At 54.9% G+C, this 15,831-nt stretch overlaps 7 protein-coding genes across 7 annotated transcripts; 2 read left to right on the plus strand and 5 right to left on the minus strand.

The window, feature by feature from the left end:
* Positions 1-7: 7 nt before the first annotated feature.
* Positions 8-1,468, minus strand: PHYSODRAFT_354845 (hypothetical protein). Its single transcript, XM_009531447.1, has 7 exons — positions 1,377-1,468; positions 1,247-1,306; positions 1,037-1,177; positions 911-962; positions 788-834; positions 530-712; positions 8-463 (listed from the first exon to the last, which is right to left on the minus strand). Exons 1-7 carry the CDS (start codon positions 1,437-1,439, stop codon positions 26-28), a joined length of 984 nt encoding a protein of 327 aa, XP_009529742.1. The 5' UTR covers positions 1,440-1,468; the 3' UTR covers positions 8-25.
* A 316-nt stretch (positions 1,469-1,784) lies between these two features.
* On the plus strand, positions 1,785-4,488 carry PHYSODRAFT_346745 (hypothetical protein; the record flags this gene model as incomplete). Its single annotated transcript, XM_009531448.1, has 10 exons — positions 1,785-1,984; positions 2,090-2,236; positions 2,313-2,368; positions 2,447-2,600; positions 2,672-2,768; positions 2,851-3,309; positions 3,380-3,474; positions 3,549-3,651; positions 3,722-3,904; positions 3,984-4,488. 10 exons carry the CDS (start codon positions 1,785-1,787, stop codon positions 4,266-4,268), a joined length of 1,779 nt encoding a protein of 592 aa, XP_009529743.1. The 3' UTR covers positions 4,269-4,488.
* Positions 4,489-4,552: 64 nt separating this feature from the next.
* PHYSODRAFT_316105 (hypothetical protein) lies at positions 4,553-5,323 on the minus strand (the record flags this gene model as incomplete). Its single annotated transcript, XM_009531449.1, has 1 exon — positions 4,553-5,323. One exon carries the CDS (start codon positions 5,321-5,323, stop codon positions 4,553-4,555), a length of 771 nt encoding a protein of 256 aa, XP_009529744.1.
* A 148-nt stretch (positions 5,324-5,471) lies between these two features.
* On the minus strand, positions 5,472-8,205 carry PHYSODRAFT_507133 (hypothetical protein; the record flags this gene model as incomplete). The annotated part of the gene is made up of 7 exons (XM_009531450.1): positions 5,472-5,792; positions 5,856-5,946; positions 6,014-6,127; positions 6,192-6,325; positions 6,388-6,988; positions 7,148-7,965; positions 8,077-8,205. The coding sequence occupies 7 exons, from the start codon at positions 8,203-8,205 to the stop codon at positions 5,472-5,474; spliced, it is 2,208 nt and encodes a 735-aa protein (XP_009529745.1).
* Positions 8,206-8,415: 210 nt separating this feature from the next.
* On the plus strand, positions 8,416-10,464 carry PHYSODRAFT_457345 (hypothetical protein; the record flags this gene model as incomplete). Its single annotated transcript, XM_009531451.1, has 1 exon — positions 8,416-10,464. A coding segment is annotated over one exon (2,049 nt), but the record flags the coding sequence as incomplete, so codon positions are not given.
* A 1,730-nt stretch (positions 10,465-12,194) lies between these two features.
* PHYSODRAFT_302371 (hypothetical protein) lies at positions 12,195-12,835 on the minus strand (the record flags this gene model as incomplete). Its single annotated transcript, XM_009531452.1, has 2 exons — positions 12,195-12,672; positions 12,744-12,835. The coding sequence occupies 2 exons, from the start codon at positions 12,833-12,835 to the stop codon at positions 12,195-12,197; spliced, it is 570 nt and encodes a 189-aa protein (XP_009529747.1).
* A 254-nt stretch (positions 12,836-13,089) lies between these two features.
* On the minus strand, positions 13,090-15,259 carry PHYSODRAFT_545525 (hypothetical protein; the record flags this gene model as incomplete). The annotated part of the gene is made up of 3 exons (XM_009531453.1): positions 13,090-14,568; positions 14,650-14,826; positions 14,909-15,259. 3 exons carry the CDS (start codon positions 15,257-15,259, stop codon positions 13,252-13,254), a joined length of 1,845 nt encoding a protein of 614 aa, XP_009529748.1. The 3' UTR covers positions 13,090-13,251.
* Positions 15,260-15,831: the final 572 nt, after the last annotated feature.

The following is a 15,831-nucleotide window of genomic DNA, read 5'->3' on the forward strand; positions in this document are numbered from 1 at the left end:
GCTCAATAAAACTCAAACAACTGCATCAATTATCAGCAGCGGCGATATCCTCCGTCACGACCTTCAGCAGCTCCTTGGCGTTCGGGTCGTGCGGGGCTGCGAGTTCTAGCCACTTGCGTGCCGTCTCCAGGTCCTTGGGCACTTTGCCGTAACCTGTACGATACATCTGCGCGAGGTTCACCATCGCCATCACAAAACCCTTCTCGGCAGCCTTGCGGAATAGAGCCTCGGCCTGCAGTGGGTCCTTCGGCACGCCGTCGCCGGTGAGGAAGAGGTAGCCCAGGTTGAACTGCGCAGTGACGATTCCTGTGGTGGCGGCATCCTTGTAGTACTGGACTGCGCGAGCCTGATTCTTCTGCACGCCTCCCTTGCCAAGCGAGTAGTACTCGCCCAAACGAGATTTAGCAGTCGGGTCGCCTGCGTCCGCTGCCTTAATCAGCCACGTCAAGGCCTCCAGCTCGTTCTGCACAGGGCATGTGAGTCACGAGACTTCCAGACGGTGTTGCACAGGCTAATTGATATAGCTTACCTTGTCTGTCCCCGTTCCAGACATGTACATGTTGGAGACGTTCATGTATGCTGGAGGGATGCCACTCTCCGCGCACTTCTTAAACAGCTCGAACGCCTTCTTCTCGTTCTTGCGCGTGCCATCCCCGTTGCTGAGGGCGTCCGCATACGCAAACGCACCCCATCCGTGGCCAGCAGCAGCCAACTAAAAGCACATGAACATCAACTAAGCTCACCCATCGCCACATCCACGCTTGAAAGGAGTTTATCATTCGCCCACCTCCTTGAAGTACTTGGTAGCGCTAGCCGCATCCTTCTTGGGAAAGCCTGCAGTCACAATACGTGCATCGCGTCAGCTGTTACAGTGCAGTTCAGTTCGACGTCGTCGTCGCACAGCACGCACCGATGCCCTTCTTCATGCACAAGGCGTAGCTGAACTTGGCCTTCTCGCTTCCCTACAGCACACGGATAACAGCGAAGCATAAGAACCCATTACACGACTGAAAAGATCCGCTGCTCAGCTGCATACCTTCTCCATTGCGATCTTCCACACGTGCAGCGCCTTCTTCACCTCCTCGCCGTTGTCGCCAGCGTTGTTGTAGATCATGTTTCCCAGCCCGTGGAACTGTATGGGCGAGCTAAGCTTGCCCACCAGCGGCGACTCCTTGAACTGCGCAGCAAAGACTTTTCAGCACTGGTAGTGTATACTCACATTGAGGACACTGGCCCATTGACGCACCTGCTCCAGCGTGGCGCGTTGGCCGAGCTTGCGCAGCTGCCCCAGCACTTCCTGCAGCTCCTGGGGGACAGCAGATACATCACGTCAATAAATCTGCAATCCACATTAAATACGTGCGAACAAGACGCACCTCATGGCCCTCCTTGGAGCTTGCTACGCGCGACTTGCGCCACGCGCCGAGCACCCGCTGCATGCCTCTCGAGCGGCAGGTGAGTCCTGTGCGGTTAGAAGCGCAACTTTCCCCCGTCACTCTCTCGAGTGTATCGTTTTACCCCGCAATAGTAGCTACCGTAATAGTAAGTGTACCTTCTATAATAGAAAGACCTAAAGGAACAAATGTCACACATACCTCTATCATCTGATCGAGGTTTTACTTATTCAGTTTGAAGTGCCCGAGGTTTTTCACTTCTGTAAAACCGCGGGAAGTGCCACACACAAGCAAGGATTCGGAGCGACAACACCTGAAGAAGCGAGCACCACGCCATCAGCGCGTTTACAAAGGCAACCGACCATCACTCCGTCTTTGATTGAAGCAGCCATGAGCGACGACGCGACGCGCGCCGAGGTGGCGGCCAAGCTGCGCGCCGCGCAGCAGCAACAGCAGCAGCAGAAGAGCGGCGGCCGCAAGCTGCTGCGCTGGGACGCGGCGCGCTGGCAGCAGTTCGAGCGCACGCCGCAGTACACGACGCGCGTCAAGAGCGCGCCCATTCTGCCCATCCGCGCGCCGCTCTCCTCCATGTACGTGGCGATGTCTCTCCAGCTAGCTAGCTGCCTTGCACTGCTGTGGCGGCCGCAGCAGCTCACTAGAGCTCGACTGACGCCCTGTTGTTATGGCTCTGACAGCTATGAGATCCACTTCTCGGCCAGGAAGAACTACGCGCCCTCCGCGCTCATGGAGAAGCTCATCTCGGACACGCGCTCGGGCTCCGTGGTGAACGTGGGGCTCGTGATCGACGCGACGGGCAGCGACACGTTCCTCCACGACGTCAAGTACGTGGCGTTTAGCTGCGGCTGTGCTTTAAGGCCGTGTATCTGACTCTATGACGTGTGTCGCTTTTGGCATTAGGGAGTGGGACGACTGGGACGTGCAGTATGTCAAGCTGCGCGTTGACACGCCTGAAGGTCCGCGGGATAGCTGTATTTTGGTGTCTGTAGAGGGGAGTACGTGGCTGACAGGGCGGTTTATTTGACGTGTTGCAGATGCGGAGGAGAAGGACCGCGATGCCCACGACGATAAGATGGTGGAGGCCTTCTGCAAGGCGGTAGTGAGCCACTTGCAGGGCGAGAGGAAGGACATGGACGTCGCTGTATACGGCGCAGACGGATACAACTTCGTCGGCTTCCTCGTTGTGAGGTGCGTTTGCATATCATTATGATTGGCAGCCGCAAGGCATGCTTTACTGATGATGCTGGATGGAATTGCAGTTTCTTGGTCGAGCACTGCGGATTGAACCTGGACGCTGCGGTGGAAGAGTTTGCCGCCTCGACACAGCCCGGCATCTACTCGCGACACTACCTGGAGGTACGAGTGGTTGTTTGTATTGCGATGGAGTCAACAGCGAGTGGGTTCTGATTTAACTGTAAACTGGTTCTGGGTGTGGCAGCGATTGTACTGCAAGTATTTCAGCACGCTGCCGTCGGAATCAGCACAACTGGCTGTGCCGGCTCCTCCACGCTGGGAAAACGACGAAACACGCAAGCGCAAGAGCGAGTCGTCTGTTGGCTACGAGGTCGTAACCGAACAGGACAGAGTGAACAAATTCGTGCGGAAGCAGAAGATCGTAGTGCCTGGCGCTGCGCCCTCTAAGCCGTCACCAGTTAGCAATGGAAAGGCTTCTACACCGGGTGGTTTCCCCACGCCGCCTGTGTACAAAGCGCCAATGTACATTCCGCCGGATCGACAGGAACAGCGCCCGGCGAAGCGTCGTAAAATTCGGTCGTGGATGGACGAAGTGGAGCCTCTAGCTTTTGGAGAGACGCTGGCAACTTCGTCCGAGGAGCACCAGAAACTGACCAAGTCATTGGAGAAGCTTACTGGCATTGAAGGGTTTCCAGGCTGCGAGGTACTCCTGCTTCTTCTTTTCAGTTGCAACGTTTTGTACGCTCACCTGTGTGATACTTCGTTTGAATTAGACCATTCCATTCACGGCGACACACGTTGCGGAAGGCGCATACAAGCGCAAGGGTTGCTTGACCAAGGCGTATCTTGTGACGTGGAGGGCGCGTGGGTACGATTTTGAGTTCGCAAGCTTTTGTTGTTGGATTTTCATAGATCCACTAACTCTTTTGATTGCGCGTGTAGTCGTCGCTGCTTGCTTTACGTGACTGCGGACGGAACGTACGTCGTCTCTCGGGACATGACCTTCACGAAGGTGGACATGAAGTTCCCGAGGCGAAGGGCACCGGTACGTGCATTCCCACGCTCATCTACCGTGCAATACGAAGCTGATTAAACTCTGTGTGTGGCTACAACAGAACGAGTTCCAGGCGAACACGCTGATCGATGGGCTTATTGTGGAGGACCAAGATCACGACACGAAAGTGGCACGATACCTGACGTTTGACATCCTTTTCCTGGAGGGCACGCCTATCTGGCAAAAGAAGTTGGAAAAGCGACTGCAATGTTTGCAAAACGAGATCATCGTGCCACGCAAGAATGTACGTGTTTGTGCGCTTTCGAACGGGGTGTCCCAGAGTTTTGCGGATGGCTGACGGCTTTTTTCCGTTATGTTAACAGGACAAGTCGTTCGACTACAACAAGGAACCTTTCCGCGTACGCATGAAAGACCACTTTCGTCTGGCCAAGACTGAGTACATGTTGACCAAGTTCGCCAAGAGCGTGACGCACGAGGTGGACGGTGTCATCTACACCCCAACGGAGGCTCCGTACAATCTCGGCGGCTTCGAGAGTGAAGAGCCCATTTTCAAGTTCGTTGCTAGCGAAGGCGGAGGCATCCCTGGTCTGGATGGAAGCATTTCCGAGCGGCGGCTTCTCCAGTACGTCAACTCCATGCCGAAATGAGCGAATTAAAGCGATGCAGGTCAGCACCATCCTTCATTGATGCCAATAGTGAAGAGCAGAAGATGCTCTGCAATCGAGGAAGGCAGCACCCCTACGAGAGAGTGAGTGAGTCATTGGTCAGTCCATGTCATGCATGTAAGTAGTTGTGGGGTTGCCGGTGCTTTTTGGATACAGAGGGAGAAGAGAACCGAATGAAAGCGAGAACAAGTGACAATTGGGCAAAACGACTTGTGTGGATGCTGCGCATCATGTTGCTATGTATTCGTCGTTGCTGGAAGGGGTTCCTACTTACGGTTGACGTTCGCTCGATAGTGTTTTCGGCCGTAGCGCGGTTTCTTCTTTGAAGCATCAACTCTCGATGACGCTTTTGGTGACGATGACGCAGAGGACGACCTGTGCGAACGGGTCGAGCCATGCGAGGAGCCTATGCTTTCCACCTCATCATCTGCGAACGAACCAGCATCCTGTGAGTGAGATCTGGTTCGATGTGAGCGTGCGGATGCCGAAGACGCTGAACTCAGTTCCCGAGTACTATCCTGCATCTCATAGGACGCTGAACGCAGTTCTCGAGTACTATCTTGCACCTCAAGGGACGACGACCTGGCAGTTCTTCGCTCGTGGCGAGGTCGGTCTTCAAAGTCGTCCGAGTGGCGATGGCGATCTCTGCTGCGACTCCGTGGACGCTCTTCGTCGTCTTTATGCCCCGATCTCCTCGAACGACGACTATATCTGCTCGAGTCCACCGATGCGGACTTGACCCTGTGAACGTGGTACTGTATCTCTTCCTCCTCCTCATCCTGCTGGATGTAACGAGGTGTTCGTTGGCGACTGGAGCGTTCGTCCATATCGCTGGTCGATGCTCGTGTAGTCCGTGGTGATCGTATCAGCACCGTCCTCTTCAGACTCCCATCAGCCTCGTCGTTATCGTCAGGACCGTGCTTGGCGGACACGAGCGGCACGGAATCCTGCTCGAACCACGCGTCCTTCTTGGCTTTGGCGCCCTTGGAGTCCGAGCCCCCACGACCCCAGTTGCAGCACGCGCAGACATTGCCCATCGCTGTAGTAAGCCCCGCGCCCTCGTTGGATCAGTTGCTCACTGTGTAGACTCTGGTGTGTTCAACCGGCGGATACGCGACCATTCGGGTTACGGCGCTTGGGCCGAGGCTTGGCGGGATGAAAAGACTGTTCCACGTTACGATTGATTTAGAAGCGCTTCTCTTCTCCTGGAGCGCACAGCACAATGCACTCGACGTCGCGCAGCTCCTTGTAGTTGACGACAAGCTGGAGGTTGTTTGGATCAAGCAGGCGAGCAGTTTGGAGGTCGTGAGCGGCGGCGTTAAAGTCACCCAAGGCCTTGTGAGCGAAGCCCCGACGGAAGTATGCGTGCGCGTTGGTGGGTTGCTGGGCGATGACAAACGAGAAGTCTGCGAGGGCTTCGGCATGGTATCGCTCCAGCTGTAAGGCTTTGGCACGTTCGTGGATGTACAGGAGCTGGGCCTCGTGGAGCTGTTGAAGCTGGTTCTGCTTGTCGCCTGCGTCGTGGAGTTCATCTTCCTGATTGTTTCCTGCCTCAATGCTCTTGGCAACCAGCAGTGAGTGATCGTAGGCACTGGTGAATTGCTCCACAGCGTCCATGTTCTGACCCTCGAGCGCATACGAAAGCCCCATGTGATAATACCTGTTCAAAGCAAAATGAGATGCTGAAAAATGGTGAAAGGATTCTACCGGAAGTCAGAGAAACGTACAGATCTGGAAGCAGCTCCTGCTTTGGTGTGCACTGCAGTGCGCGCTTCATGAACGCGACGCATTCACTTGGCTGGTGCTCGTGGTAGTAGCAGAGTCCGATGTAGTACAGCAACCTGCAACCAGCAGACACGAGGAATGAGTTCAAGAACAAGCCGTTGACAGCAGAGTAGAGCGCACTTTGTGTCTGTGCTATTGCGAGTCGCAGTCTCGTGCAAATCTGGCAGGGCCTCGGAGTAGCGCGCGCACTCCATCAGACACAACGCGCGATGGAATCGGAAAATGTCGTTTGACGGCGCTTGAGCCACGCAAACCTGGATACAAGAGTGGTCAGTGTCAGCAGACAACTTGGTGAAGGCTCAGCAGGACTACGTACGTTGAGATCACGAAGAGCGCGGTCATAATCCCCAAGTCCGCGCAGTGCCATACCACGAGCATTGTGAGCTGCCATGTCAGCAGTGTAGCCGCCCGCTATGGCAGCACTACAGTCGTCTACGGCGTCCTGGAAGCGACCAAGTCTCAGCGCGCTCTCCCCACGCAGATACCGTAAGCCAAAAATCTGGTTCGTGTTCGCGTTGCTCTCTTCGAACCCTTCGAGTAGCTCCAGTGCGTACGAGAAATCTGCCAGAGCTAAAGGATGCGCTCGCATTTCTTGGAGTATTAGACCCCGCGCTTCAAGGAAAATCGGTTCGTCTGGAACAACATCAAGCGCGGCCGTGAGTAGTTCCAGGGCGCGTTCATGATCTCCGAGAGCGTGGCAGCAAAGCGCTGTGTGGAATTGAACCAGTACGCTCTTGCGGTTTTCAGGAGCACTTGCTGCTATTGATTCGAACATTGATCGAGCTTCGGAGTGTCGTTGTTTCAGCTGGGTAATCATGGCCATTCCTATCTGATAAGGAGTGCCGCTCGGACGCAGCGTGCAGGCCATTTCAATGTCGGCAAATGCTGCCTCCAGTTGCTCCGACGCAGACATGTAGCTCACAATCGAAGCTGCGGGAACCACTGCGGAGCCGACAGCCTCGCCATCGTTCAGACCTCTGGTAATTGCACTTGGCGAACTGATTGGCTTACTATCAGTGCTCGAGTTGCTTGCGTTGCTAGTGGCTGGAGCTGAAGGTGCTTGATCAAGATCCAACGATAGTGCGAGTCTCACAGAGCCACGGAAGAAGTAAGCTTGAGGGTCTCGACCGTCGAGCTGGATGCACTTGTTGAAGTCAGCAAGACACTGCCGTGCGAACGCGCCCATGCCACTGGTTATCGAAGCTGCTACATTCTGCTGCTCGCGCTGCTTCGCTGCAGCGGCTTGGCCTTGACGATAGTAACACAGCCCTCGATAGCTGAAGTAGCTGGCGTTTCCCGAGTTGAGCTCAATGGCCCGTGTGAACCCGTCCGCCGATCTTTCAAAGTCGCCACACTCGAAGTGAGCGAGTGCAAGAGCGCTAAACGCCGAAGCATTTCGTGGGTCCAGCTTAATCGCGGCTTGCAAGTCCTCGATGCACTTGGACAAGTGCCCGAGCCGCCGATAGCAGTTCGCTCGAGTTTGCAGCGCTCGGTACTCGACTCGAATTCCAATCCCCCCGCCATTCGCGGGTGGGGTCGCAGTTGCCCCTGATCCTCCTGCATTATTTGCTGCAGCATTTGCAGCAGAGGCCGTGGATCCGTCTTCAAGCGCCTTTGAGAAGTCAACAATGGCCTCACGGTAGAAACCAGCGTCATGCAACACAAGCGCGCGGTTAAAGTAATGGGGTGCCTTGCGTCCATCGAGCTCAATGGCGTTGGTGAGATCTTCCAGAGCTTTCGCAGTCTGGTTCAGCTTACGATAGCAAGCTCCGCGGTTGGCGAAGTAGAGTGCACTGCGGTCGTCCAGCGTGATAGCAGATCCGTAATCTTTGGCGGCTCGTTCCAGTTCTCCGATGGCACGAAACGCATTGCCACGAGCGAGGAAGAAACGAGCCTGTGTTGGGCGGATGGCAATGGCCAGGGTGAAGCTTTCGATAGCGCGGCAGTGGTCTTCAAAGGTTGTCGCTCCATGCGCAATTTCCATTCCTTTCTGGTACAGATCCACAGCATGCTGCAGGTCTTGCTGGCCTTTTGCTTCCGGTTCAACAGAACCAACCCCCTGTGGTCCCGTGATACCGCTAGTTGGATCCATAACGTGAGATTTAGTCGGTGACGTCTGCTGATTGCTTCTCATCGCGTGTAATGTTTTGCCTACTATCTCCTGTGCGATCAGTACTTTGTGGTACTCTCCAGGCGTGAAAGTGTGTGGATGCGAAGTGTGAAAAGTCTTCAACTTCTTTGGAGACGAAACCCCAGCTGAGGGCCTGGAAATAGGTCAACACGATACCAAAATGTACTGAGTGAACGAACGACTGCGCTCGAAGACCAAGCAATTTGTCCGACAATGGCAACACCATTACCGCTGGAAGGCGATGGCTTGGTAGAAAATCTTTTTCATTACCTGTGGACGACTGACGATCTCGGGGGTGGGCCACGAGTGAGCGTGCCGCCTACGGTGATTTATCGTGGCTCGCAGCCTGTTGCTTGGTACTTCACGAGTCGCAAGAGCGGTCGTATCAAGCGCAAACACCGAGCGAACCTCACGGCTGCACACATCGAGCACTCCTTTACGAAGCGGAAGGCGTCGACGGACATCGTGGCGTATTACCTCTACCTGCCGAGCGCAGAGAGCACAAGTCCTGCAATTGAATACTACGACGCTGAAGCGCTTCGAGAGTTTTTGTTCAAAAGACCCGAGATCCCTCACTCGTCCACTGGAGCATTTCAATCGGGAGGAATCCTTCAACAGTTCGCTCTGCCAAAACGGTCTCGGAATTCGACTTTGCGAGCGATTTGGTCGCCCAAACTCTGTCTACTGGAGCGTCGCGTGAATATTCATGCAGTCCACGACGCTCGCTTCAGTGTTTATGAACGTGGCGTCACGTTCGAAGAGGGCGGTGGCGCCGAGGCGCTCACTCGACCGGAACCAGTGCGAGGCTCGATGTTACCTGGCATGGTTCAGCAGCTCTGCGAACGAGTGGTCGATCATGTCACGCGCGTGTCGTATCACAAGTTCCGCATCGCTAGAATGGTGCTACGTCTTCAAGTAGATGCTGACGACCGACTGTGGTTATTGTGGAGTTCTTCACTGCGCTTACAGCCGCCACTAGCTCCGACTACTACGGTAGGACCTGAAATCTCAACTGGCGAGCCTAGTATACGACCACTGGACATCGTAAGCGATGCCAAAGTCCCGACCTTTGCCTTTGCGCAAGGCTCCGGGGGCGGACCAGTTTCCTTGAGCTCAACTTGTGGCCCCGAGGTAGACGAAGAGCCTCGTCCAGGACAAACGCGTTGTGCTAGCTGCGCCCAGGTGGTAGCTAAACGCGCTCTGCTGCCTACGACCTATAAAGCGGTGCTAGCACATTTCCAGCACGTGCTGAGGTTTCTTCGGGAGAAGGTGAACGAAGAGAACCAAGTTGCAATAGAATGGCCACCTGATGATCGAGTTGTGCAACAAGCTGGAGGTGTAGGATTCGGTATCCTGCGGCACCTAAAGTCAATAAGTTCCAGTGTTGACGACAGCGGTGCACCGAAAGCTGGCTCGGGTTTAAAGACGTGGCAACGGCGAGAGCTGCTCATACCTCCCGTGATCCGCTACTTACACCCCGTGCTTCGCCCCGAGGATTTCGCTCGCCACCGACAAGACCCGATATTTCTCCACAAAACCGTGGGGGTCTGCGAACGGTGTTGTCTTGTATACGCCGACTATGCCACCGCATCACTTGAAGCCAACGCACTCGGGATAAGGAGTAGTGCTAGCGCTCCAGCACTCTTGCGTCCAGTTCGTGAGAAGCCCAAACACGCGGAGTTTTTCGACGATGAGGCACCGGATTCACTCTTGCTAACCACAGCAAACTCAAGAAGCCCATTGGGTCGAGGAGTGCGCACGGTGACAAGCAAAACAAAGCCTCCAGCCTCCGCGTGGAAACCTGTTCCAACTGATGAGCGAGGGCAACAACCACTGAAGTATAAGACCGGGCCTCGCAGCACTCTGCATTCCCTACCGATGGCGCCGAAACTTCCACCACGAATTGAAACATTTGAACCTGGAGACAACGACGCTCTCCGCATCCCAGACGCCATCATTCACGACGATGGGAGTCCTCAGCAGCAGCAGCAACAAAGGGAGGAAGCATTTTTCCGTGAACTTTATCAACAAAAAGACACCGTCAAACGTGGTGGTCATGCACTTCGCCACATCCTAGAAGCTGCTGATCGTCTCTCGAAGGCAAAACCACAGCATCGTCTAGCTGCATTGGGTACCAGCACCCAAATCGGACAAAGTCAATCAACTGGAGCACTGGCTGGCGCGATTTCAGAGCTCAAACTCAGCAAGAAGCCTGGAAAGAGTCCTTACAGTGTGGTTCAGCGAATACGCGATGGCGATGGTTTACCTAAAACCCAGAAAATTGGAATCTCCTCCCCAGCTAAATCTCCGCTCACCCACGACTCGAAACCAGTACAAAAGAAGAAGACGTCGAAGAAAAAGCGTAGCCAAGATGAAACTGGAGGAGAGAAAGCGCGGTTTATCAGCTCACGGGAGAAGAGAGCTGCTGCAGCTCATCGAGGCTACTTGGTTGCTGCACTATCAGACGCTCAAGTACAGGTGAGTAGTAACTTGGGGTGGCCTGGAATTGAATTTGTTCAGGTACTAATGTGGTTGTCATGTGAATATTTCAGTTGGAGCACATCGAGTCGCTGGCGTCGTTGGTCATTCCGGCACCGGATATGGAAGCAGAAGAGATTAAGCCTGATCAAGACGAGCAACAACCCGGTAAGAAGAAAAGTGGCAAGGAGAAGCGACCTCCGAGTCCCCAGGAGGAAGAAACTGCATCGGCCGAAGAGGAGTCTGAAACAGACGTCGCCAATGTGGAATGTGAAGCGCAGAGTGAGCAACAGCTCGAGCAAGAAGAAGAGTACCATGAAGAGGATGTTCAAGAACAAGACGAGCTTGAAGAACAGGAACTGGAGTATGAAGAGGAGCACCAAGAAGATAATTTACAACAGCAAGAAGAACCTCAACAGCATGAGGTGGAGCGACAAGAAGAGTATCAGGAGCGAGGGAAGGAGCTGGAACAAGAACAGCACAATGACGGTTTTGAAGATGCGGATGTTCATCTTGATGCTCAGGAACAAGAAGAGCACAATGACAGGCTTGAAGATCAGGAGTGTGCAGAATCTTACCTTGACGTAAAGGAACACCAAGTCGAAGCAGAGTCCATTCACGAGGGCGAAGCACAGACACAAGAGCAGAATATGCTTGAAGACGAAGAGGAGCAAGGCGAACAGGAGAAGCTTGGAAATGTGGACCAAGGCAGCCTACAAGCGGACACTGATTTGACGCAGGAAGCAGAACATGAACTGGAGGAGTACGAGCAAGAAACACAGGATAGCTCACAGCTCATGCGCCATGATCCGTACGAAGCGCACAGCGACGGCACGGCTAACCAGCTCGTTGACGAGAATCAAGGTCAGAGTCAAGAGTCTTTACTCGAGCAAGAAGGACATCAAGAACTTGAGCATAGGTCAGATAAAGGATCGGAGCAGGAGAATCTACCCATACTGAACCCAACAGGTGAAGTGGACTCGGAGATTCACCACGATCAAGTGATACAACAAGAACCGGTTCAGGTACAAGAAGACGAAGACCAGGACGAATACGAAGATGAATACGAAGACCAAGACGTCGAGAACGAGGAAGATCATCGGGATAAAGAAGACCAGGACGAAAAACTACCAGTCGACCAGGTTGAGTATGGCGATGGCATCACAACTCCGGCACAAAACCTACTGGAGCAAGCTCGAGAGCTTCTTGACACTTCTGATAGTGCTGAAGATGATCACGGAGCGGTGCTTGAGCACGACGGATCGAGTGACGCAAGCGATGACAACGAGCACACCTCTGTCTTGTCCCCGTTGACTCCTGCTTTCGTAGCCCACGACGAAGATTCCAGCGACGACGCCGTCATTGCAGCGGACTCCGCCGTCGCGGCTGCTCTTCCATTGCCTTCATCGGATGAATCCAGCATCGAAGCAGCAACTGATGAATGACAGTCGTGTGTAAGATAATATAAAGCATGCATTGCTTTGGGTCTGCACCATTCCTACTTTTTGTCTTGACTAGTTCACGCTGTGCATTTTGCTGAATCGTGCACGAGCTTCCACGTATTCCGAGTACGCATCGCGCTTCCGGTGGTAGCTTGTGTTTTTGTTGCTGTTCATGTGATCCATTTCGCCGTCGTACACGAACGCACGTTGCTGAGTCGTGGCGAGAGGGTCGGATCCTCCGGGGACACCTCGCAAAACTCCGTCCATGTGACTGCGCTTAGCGATCGGCACGCGAGATGGTGGCGTCGCTGTTGCAGCCCTGGATACAAGCTCAGCTGATGCACTTGAACTGTTGTTTCCTCTGCTGCCGTCTTCGTTCAACAGCAAGTTCGGACGCAGAGGTTGCACCGGGTTTCTGGCGGCGGCAGCAACGATCGAAAAATCCTTTTTGGCTTGCTGGGGCTCCGTCAGCACAAACTTCCTTGGCAGCGTCTTCGCATAGTCGCTCTCGCGCTTGGCTGCCAGCTCCGTGTCTTTCTGGGTTGTCCGCCTGCATTCATACACTTTAGAGATCATAGTTTGCCATGGTGTTTTTCATCGATCAAGACGAAGAAAGCGTACCATGTGGGCTTCTGGCCGAAAGTTATTGGGTTGCTCACGTTGATGGTGTCGGCCAGCGATGCCAACTCGCGATCCAGTGCGTCTCCATCCATAGCTATGCGTATGTCGCTGGAATACTCGTGCCTGCGCTAGAAGCACCTGATCGTTGTCTTCAATATGCCGAGACTTCTTTGGGCTATTTTCAAACCGAGCACTGCACTGCACTTGAAAGCTTGGCTGCCCTGCAACATGAACGCCTAGTTCATAAATATAGGGGCTCAATCCCGCGCGTGAAACAGATACCAACCCGCGTTTGAACCTGCTAGCTGCACTACGGACAAATACGAGACCAAGTGCACACACAAAGCACATGCACACGTACGTGGATTCGCATCATAGCGCATTACCTGCCACGCCAGCTCGCCACGAGCCCAACAACTGGCCGTCTACTTTTCTCGTGCGATGTCGCTCCACCTCTGGCACCGCACAATTGTTCCTGCCTGCCTCCTAGTGGTTGATACATTCGAGCTTAGACCAGAGGCTCCAGGTCCATCTCCAAAACGGACGTGGGGTTCAGCAGGTCGAAGTTCTTGAGCACCTGCGGGTGCAGCACACCGAACGTGCCGAGACGCAGGGGCTCCGCGTCCTCCTTCTGGAGCGTCAGGTACGCGCAACGGCCGGGGAAGTATGTACGCTCCTCCGCGGGCGTGATCGTGTAGTACTCCTTCGTGCCGGCGGGCATCTCCAGCGCGGACGGAATGCCCATCAGCTGCATGATGCGGTCGACGAGGCCGTGGATAACCTCGAAACCATCGGTGGGACCGGTGTAGGCGGCACAGATGCGACGCACGTTCTTGGCGCCAACGTCCGTGTTGTCGTCGATCACCACGACGTCCGAGATTTCGAACAGCTTCAGGCCCTCCTTGATCGACATAGCCTTGTTGTTCTGGATGGTCTTCAGCACACCAGGCAGCATCGACGTACGCACAACCTCGAACTCGACAGTAGCCGGGTTGGCCAGCACAACAGCGGAGTGGCCGTCGTCCTCGCGGTTCAGGTACTCGAAGTTCTCCTTGTGCGAGCACAGGCCGTGGGTGAGGAGCTCGATGTAACCAGCGCGGCTAATCTCATCGCGAAGAAGGTCGCCCAGCTTGTTCAGAGGCTGCGCCATACCGATGGTCTGCGTGTGCGGGATCGTGAGCGGGATGTTGTTGAAGCCGTAGGCGATACCCACGTCCTCAATCACGTCCACGGGGTGCAGAATGTCCGAGCGCGTGATCGGCACCTCCGCGATAATGGTCTTTCCGTTGCCCGAGGGCTTGGCGTCCAGCTGCATCTTGTTGCAGAGCTTGCAGATCCGGTCGACGTCCAGGTCAATGGGCTCGCCCTTGCCGAACAGCATAGAGTAGATGTTCTTGATCTGCACCTCCACCGAGCGCTTGCTGAGGTTGGGCGTCAGCTCGTTCTGGTTCACCGTCTCGTCCTCGTAGATGACCTGCACAGGCTCGACCGTGAAGGGCTTGGCGCAGTACTCGGAGAACATGGCGATCATGGTGTTCAGCACGACCTTGGCCTTGGTGATGTCCGTGGCCGTGCACTCGATGAAGACGTTCTTCGTGTCCAGCGAGATCTTCGAGTGCTCGCCGTTGATGATGGGCGGCAGCGACAGCACCACGCCGTTCTTGTCCGTGATCACGGGGTACACGGGCGAGTCGTAGATGATGTCCGTGTACGGCTTGATGTGCTTCACGTCCGGGTTGGTGCGGTAGAAGTCCAGCAGCTCCTTGGCCTCAAACTCCTTGTCCTGGCTCAGCGGCTTGAACTTGATCTCATTCGGCGGCAGCGCCTAAAAATCCCAACAAGCCAAAAAGCCAATAAGTATCCTAGTGTCCTCAACCCCCACCAGCTATTGCAGCGCGCCGCGTACATTGTAGGTGAAGGGGCCCTGGATCGTGTCGAGGTCGTGCGTGCCGATGGCCACGAGCGTGCGGCGACGGCAGATGTTCTGGTGCAGCTTGTCCTGCAGGTCGATGAAGCTGTCGTAGCGCTCCTGCGTGAACTGCACGTCGCGCAGCACGGCCGACACCACGAACGGGCGCACCAACTACAACAGTAACAACAAGTAATAACCCTGTCAGACTCTATCTATTGCAATTGCAATGCAATTCAATTGCATTGGCACGGACCTTGGTGTTGGGCTTGACCGTGATGTGGTGCGGGCCCTCGGCGCGCGGCGTGAGCGTGTACACGGGCGGGCGCTCCTTCTCCAGGAAGATGCGCAGCGCGCGCGCGATGCCCTCGACGCAGAGCAGGTCGTAGCGGTTGGCGGGCACGTCGATCTTGTAGAGCACGGCGTCCGAGTGGGCCGAGTGGTCCTTGTCCTGGCCCTGCGTCTCGCGCTGCTTGAGCTGCTTCTCGCTCGTGATGTCGTCCAGCTCGATGCCGAACTCGAAGCACAGCACGTCGAACTCCTCGTCCGTGTACGTCTGGCCCATGGCCGCGAACAGCTCGTCGCGCTTGACCCCCACGGTCGGCATCTTTGGCTCTCCTCTGTGTGGGCTCCTGGTGTTAGCTGCTGGGACTTCCCCGAATGAGCGTCACCAGTGGATGAAATGCAGCGCCGAGCGCTGATTCGCTGAAAACCAGACGACATGTCGCATACAATGTGATTAACGTATCCCGTCAGAACAATGCATATTGCCATCATTTAACATACTGTACCACATCGCGACGGTTCCGACATCCCTACATTTTCCGACAAATAGGACTCTTACTTAAAGTATTGACCAAATTTAGGTTCTCTCCAAAATGCAACTGCGGTGAAGATGGTAAAGTAAGTGACGGTGTCGAATGGAAGCACATGCGGCTAATACCACATGTAGTAGAAGATATCAAAGAGTACAAGGATAGCTACATATATTACTGCAGTTCACCTTCTAAGATGCTATCTCGGCAATCTTGCCGGTTGTTGCAGCACGCGTAGTCTAACGCTACTCCTGTTCGTCTCATTCGACTTCACCAGCCTCGAACGGGCCCACCAGCGAGGTCATGACGGGCCGTTGCCCTTCGCGGGGCACGTTCACGACCGCGGTGGCCTTGGCCTCCATCT

The sequence above is a fragment of the Phytophthora sojae genome (assembly GCF_000149755.1).
Source record: "Phytophthora sojae unplaced genomic scaffold PHYSOscaffold_5, whole genome shotgun sequence".
Taxonomy (NCBI): Eukaryota; Oomycota; class Peronosporomycetes; order Peronosporales; family Peronosporaceae; genus Phytophthora; species Phytophthora sojae.

What these genes read in the sequence shown, in the direction of transcription:
- PHYSODRAFT_354845 (XM_009531447.1), bottom strand. Translation starts at nt 1,439, where the DNA reads ATGCAGCGGGTGCTCGGCGCGTGGCGCAAGTCGCGCGTAGCAAGCTCC. An exon ending in AACGCGCCACGCTGGAGCAG is followed by an intron (nt 1,178 to 1,246) that starts GTGCGTCAATGG and finishes TTTGCTGCGCAG; the next exon opens with TTCAAGGAGTCGCCGCTGGT. An exon ending in CTGGAACGGGGACAGACAAG is followed by an intron (nt 464 to 529) that starts GTAAGCTATATC and finishes TGCCCTGTGCAG; the next exon opens with AACGAGCTGGAGGCCTTGAC.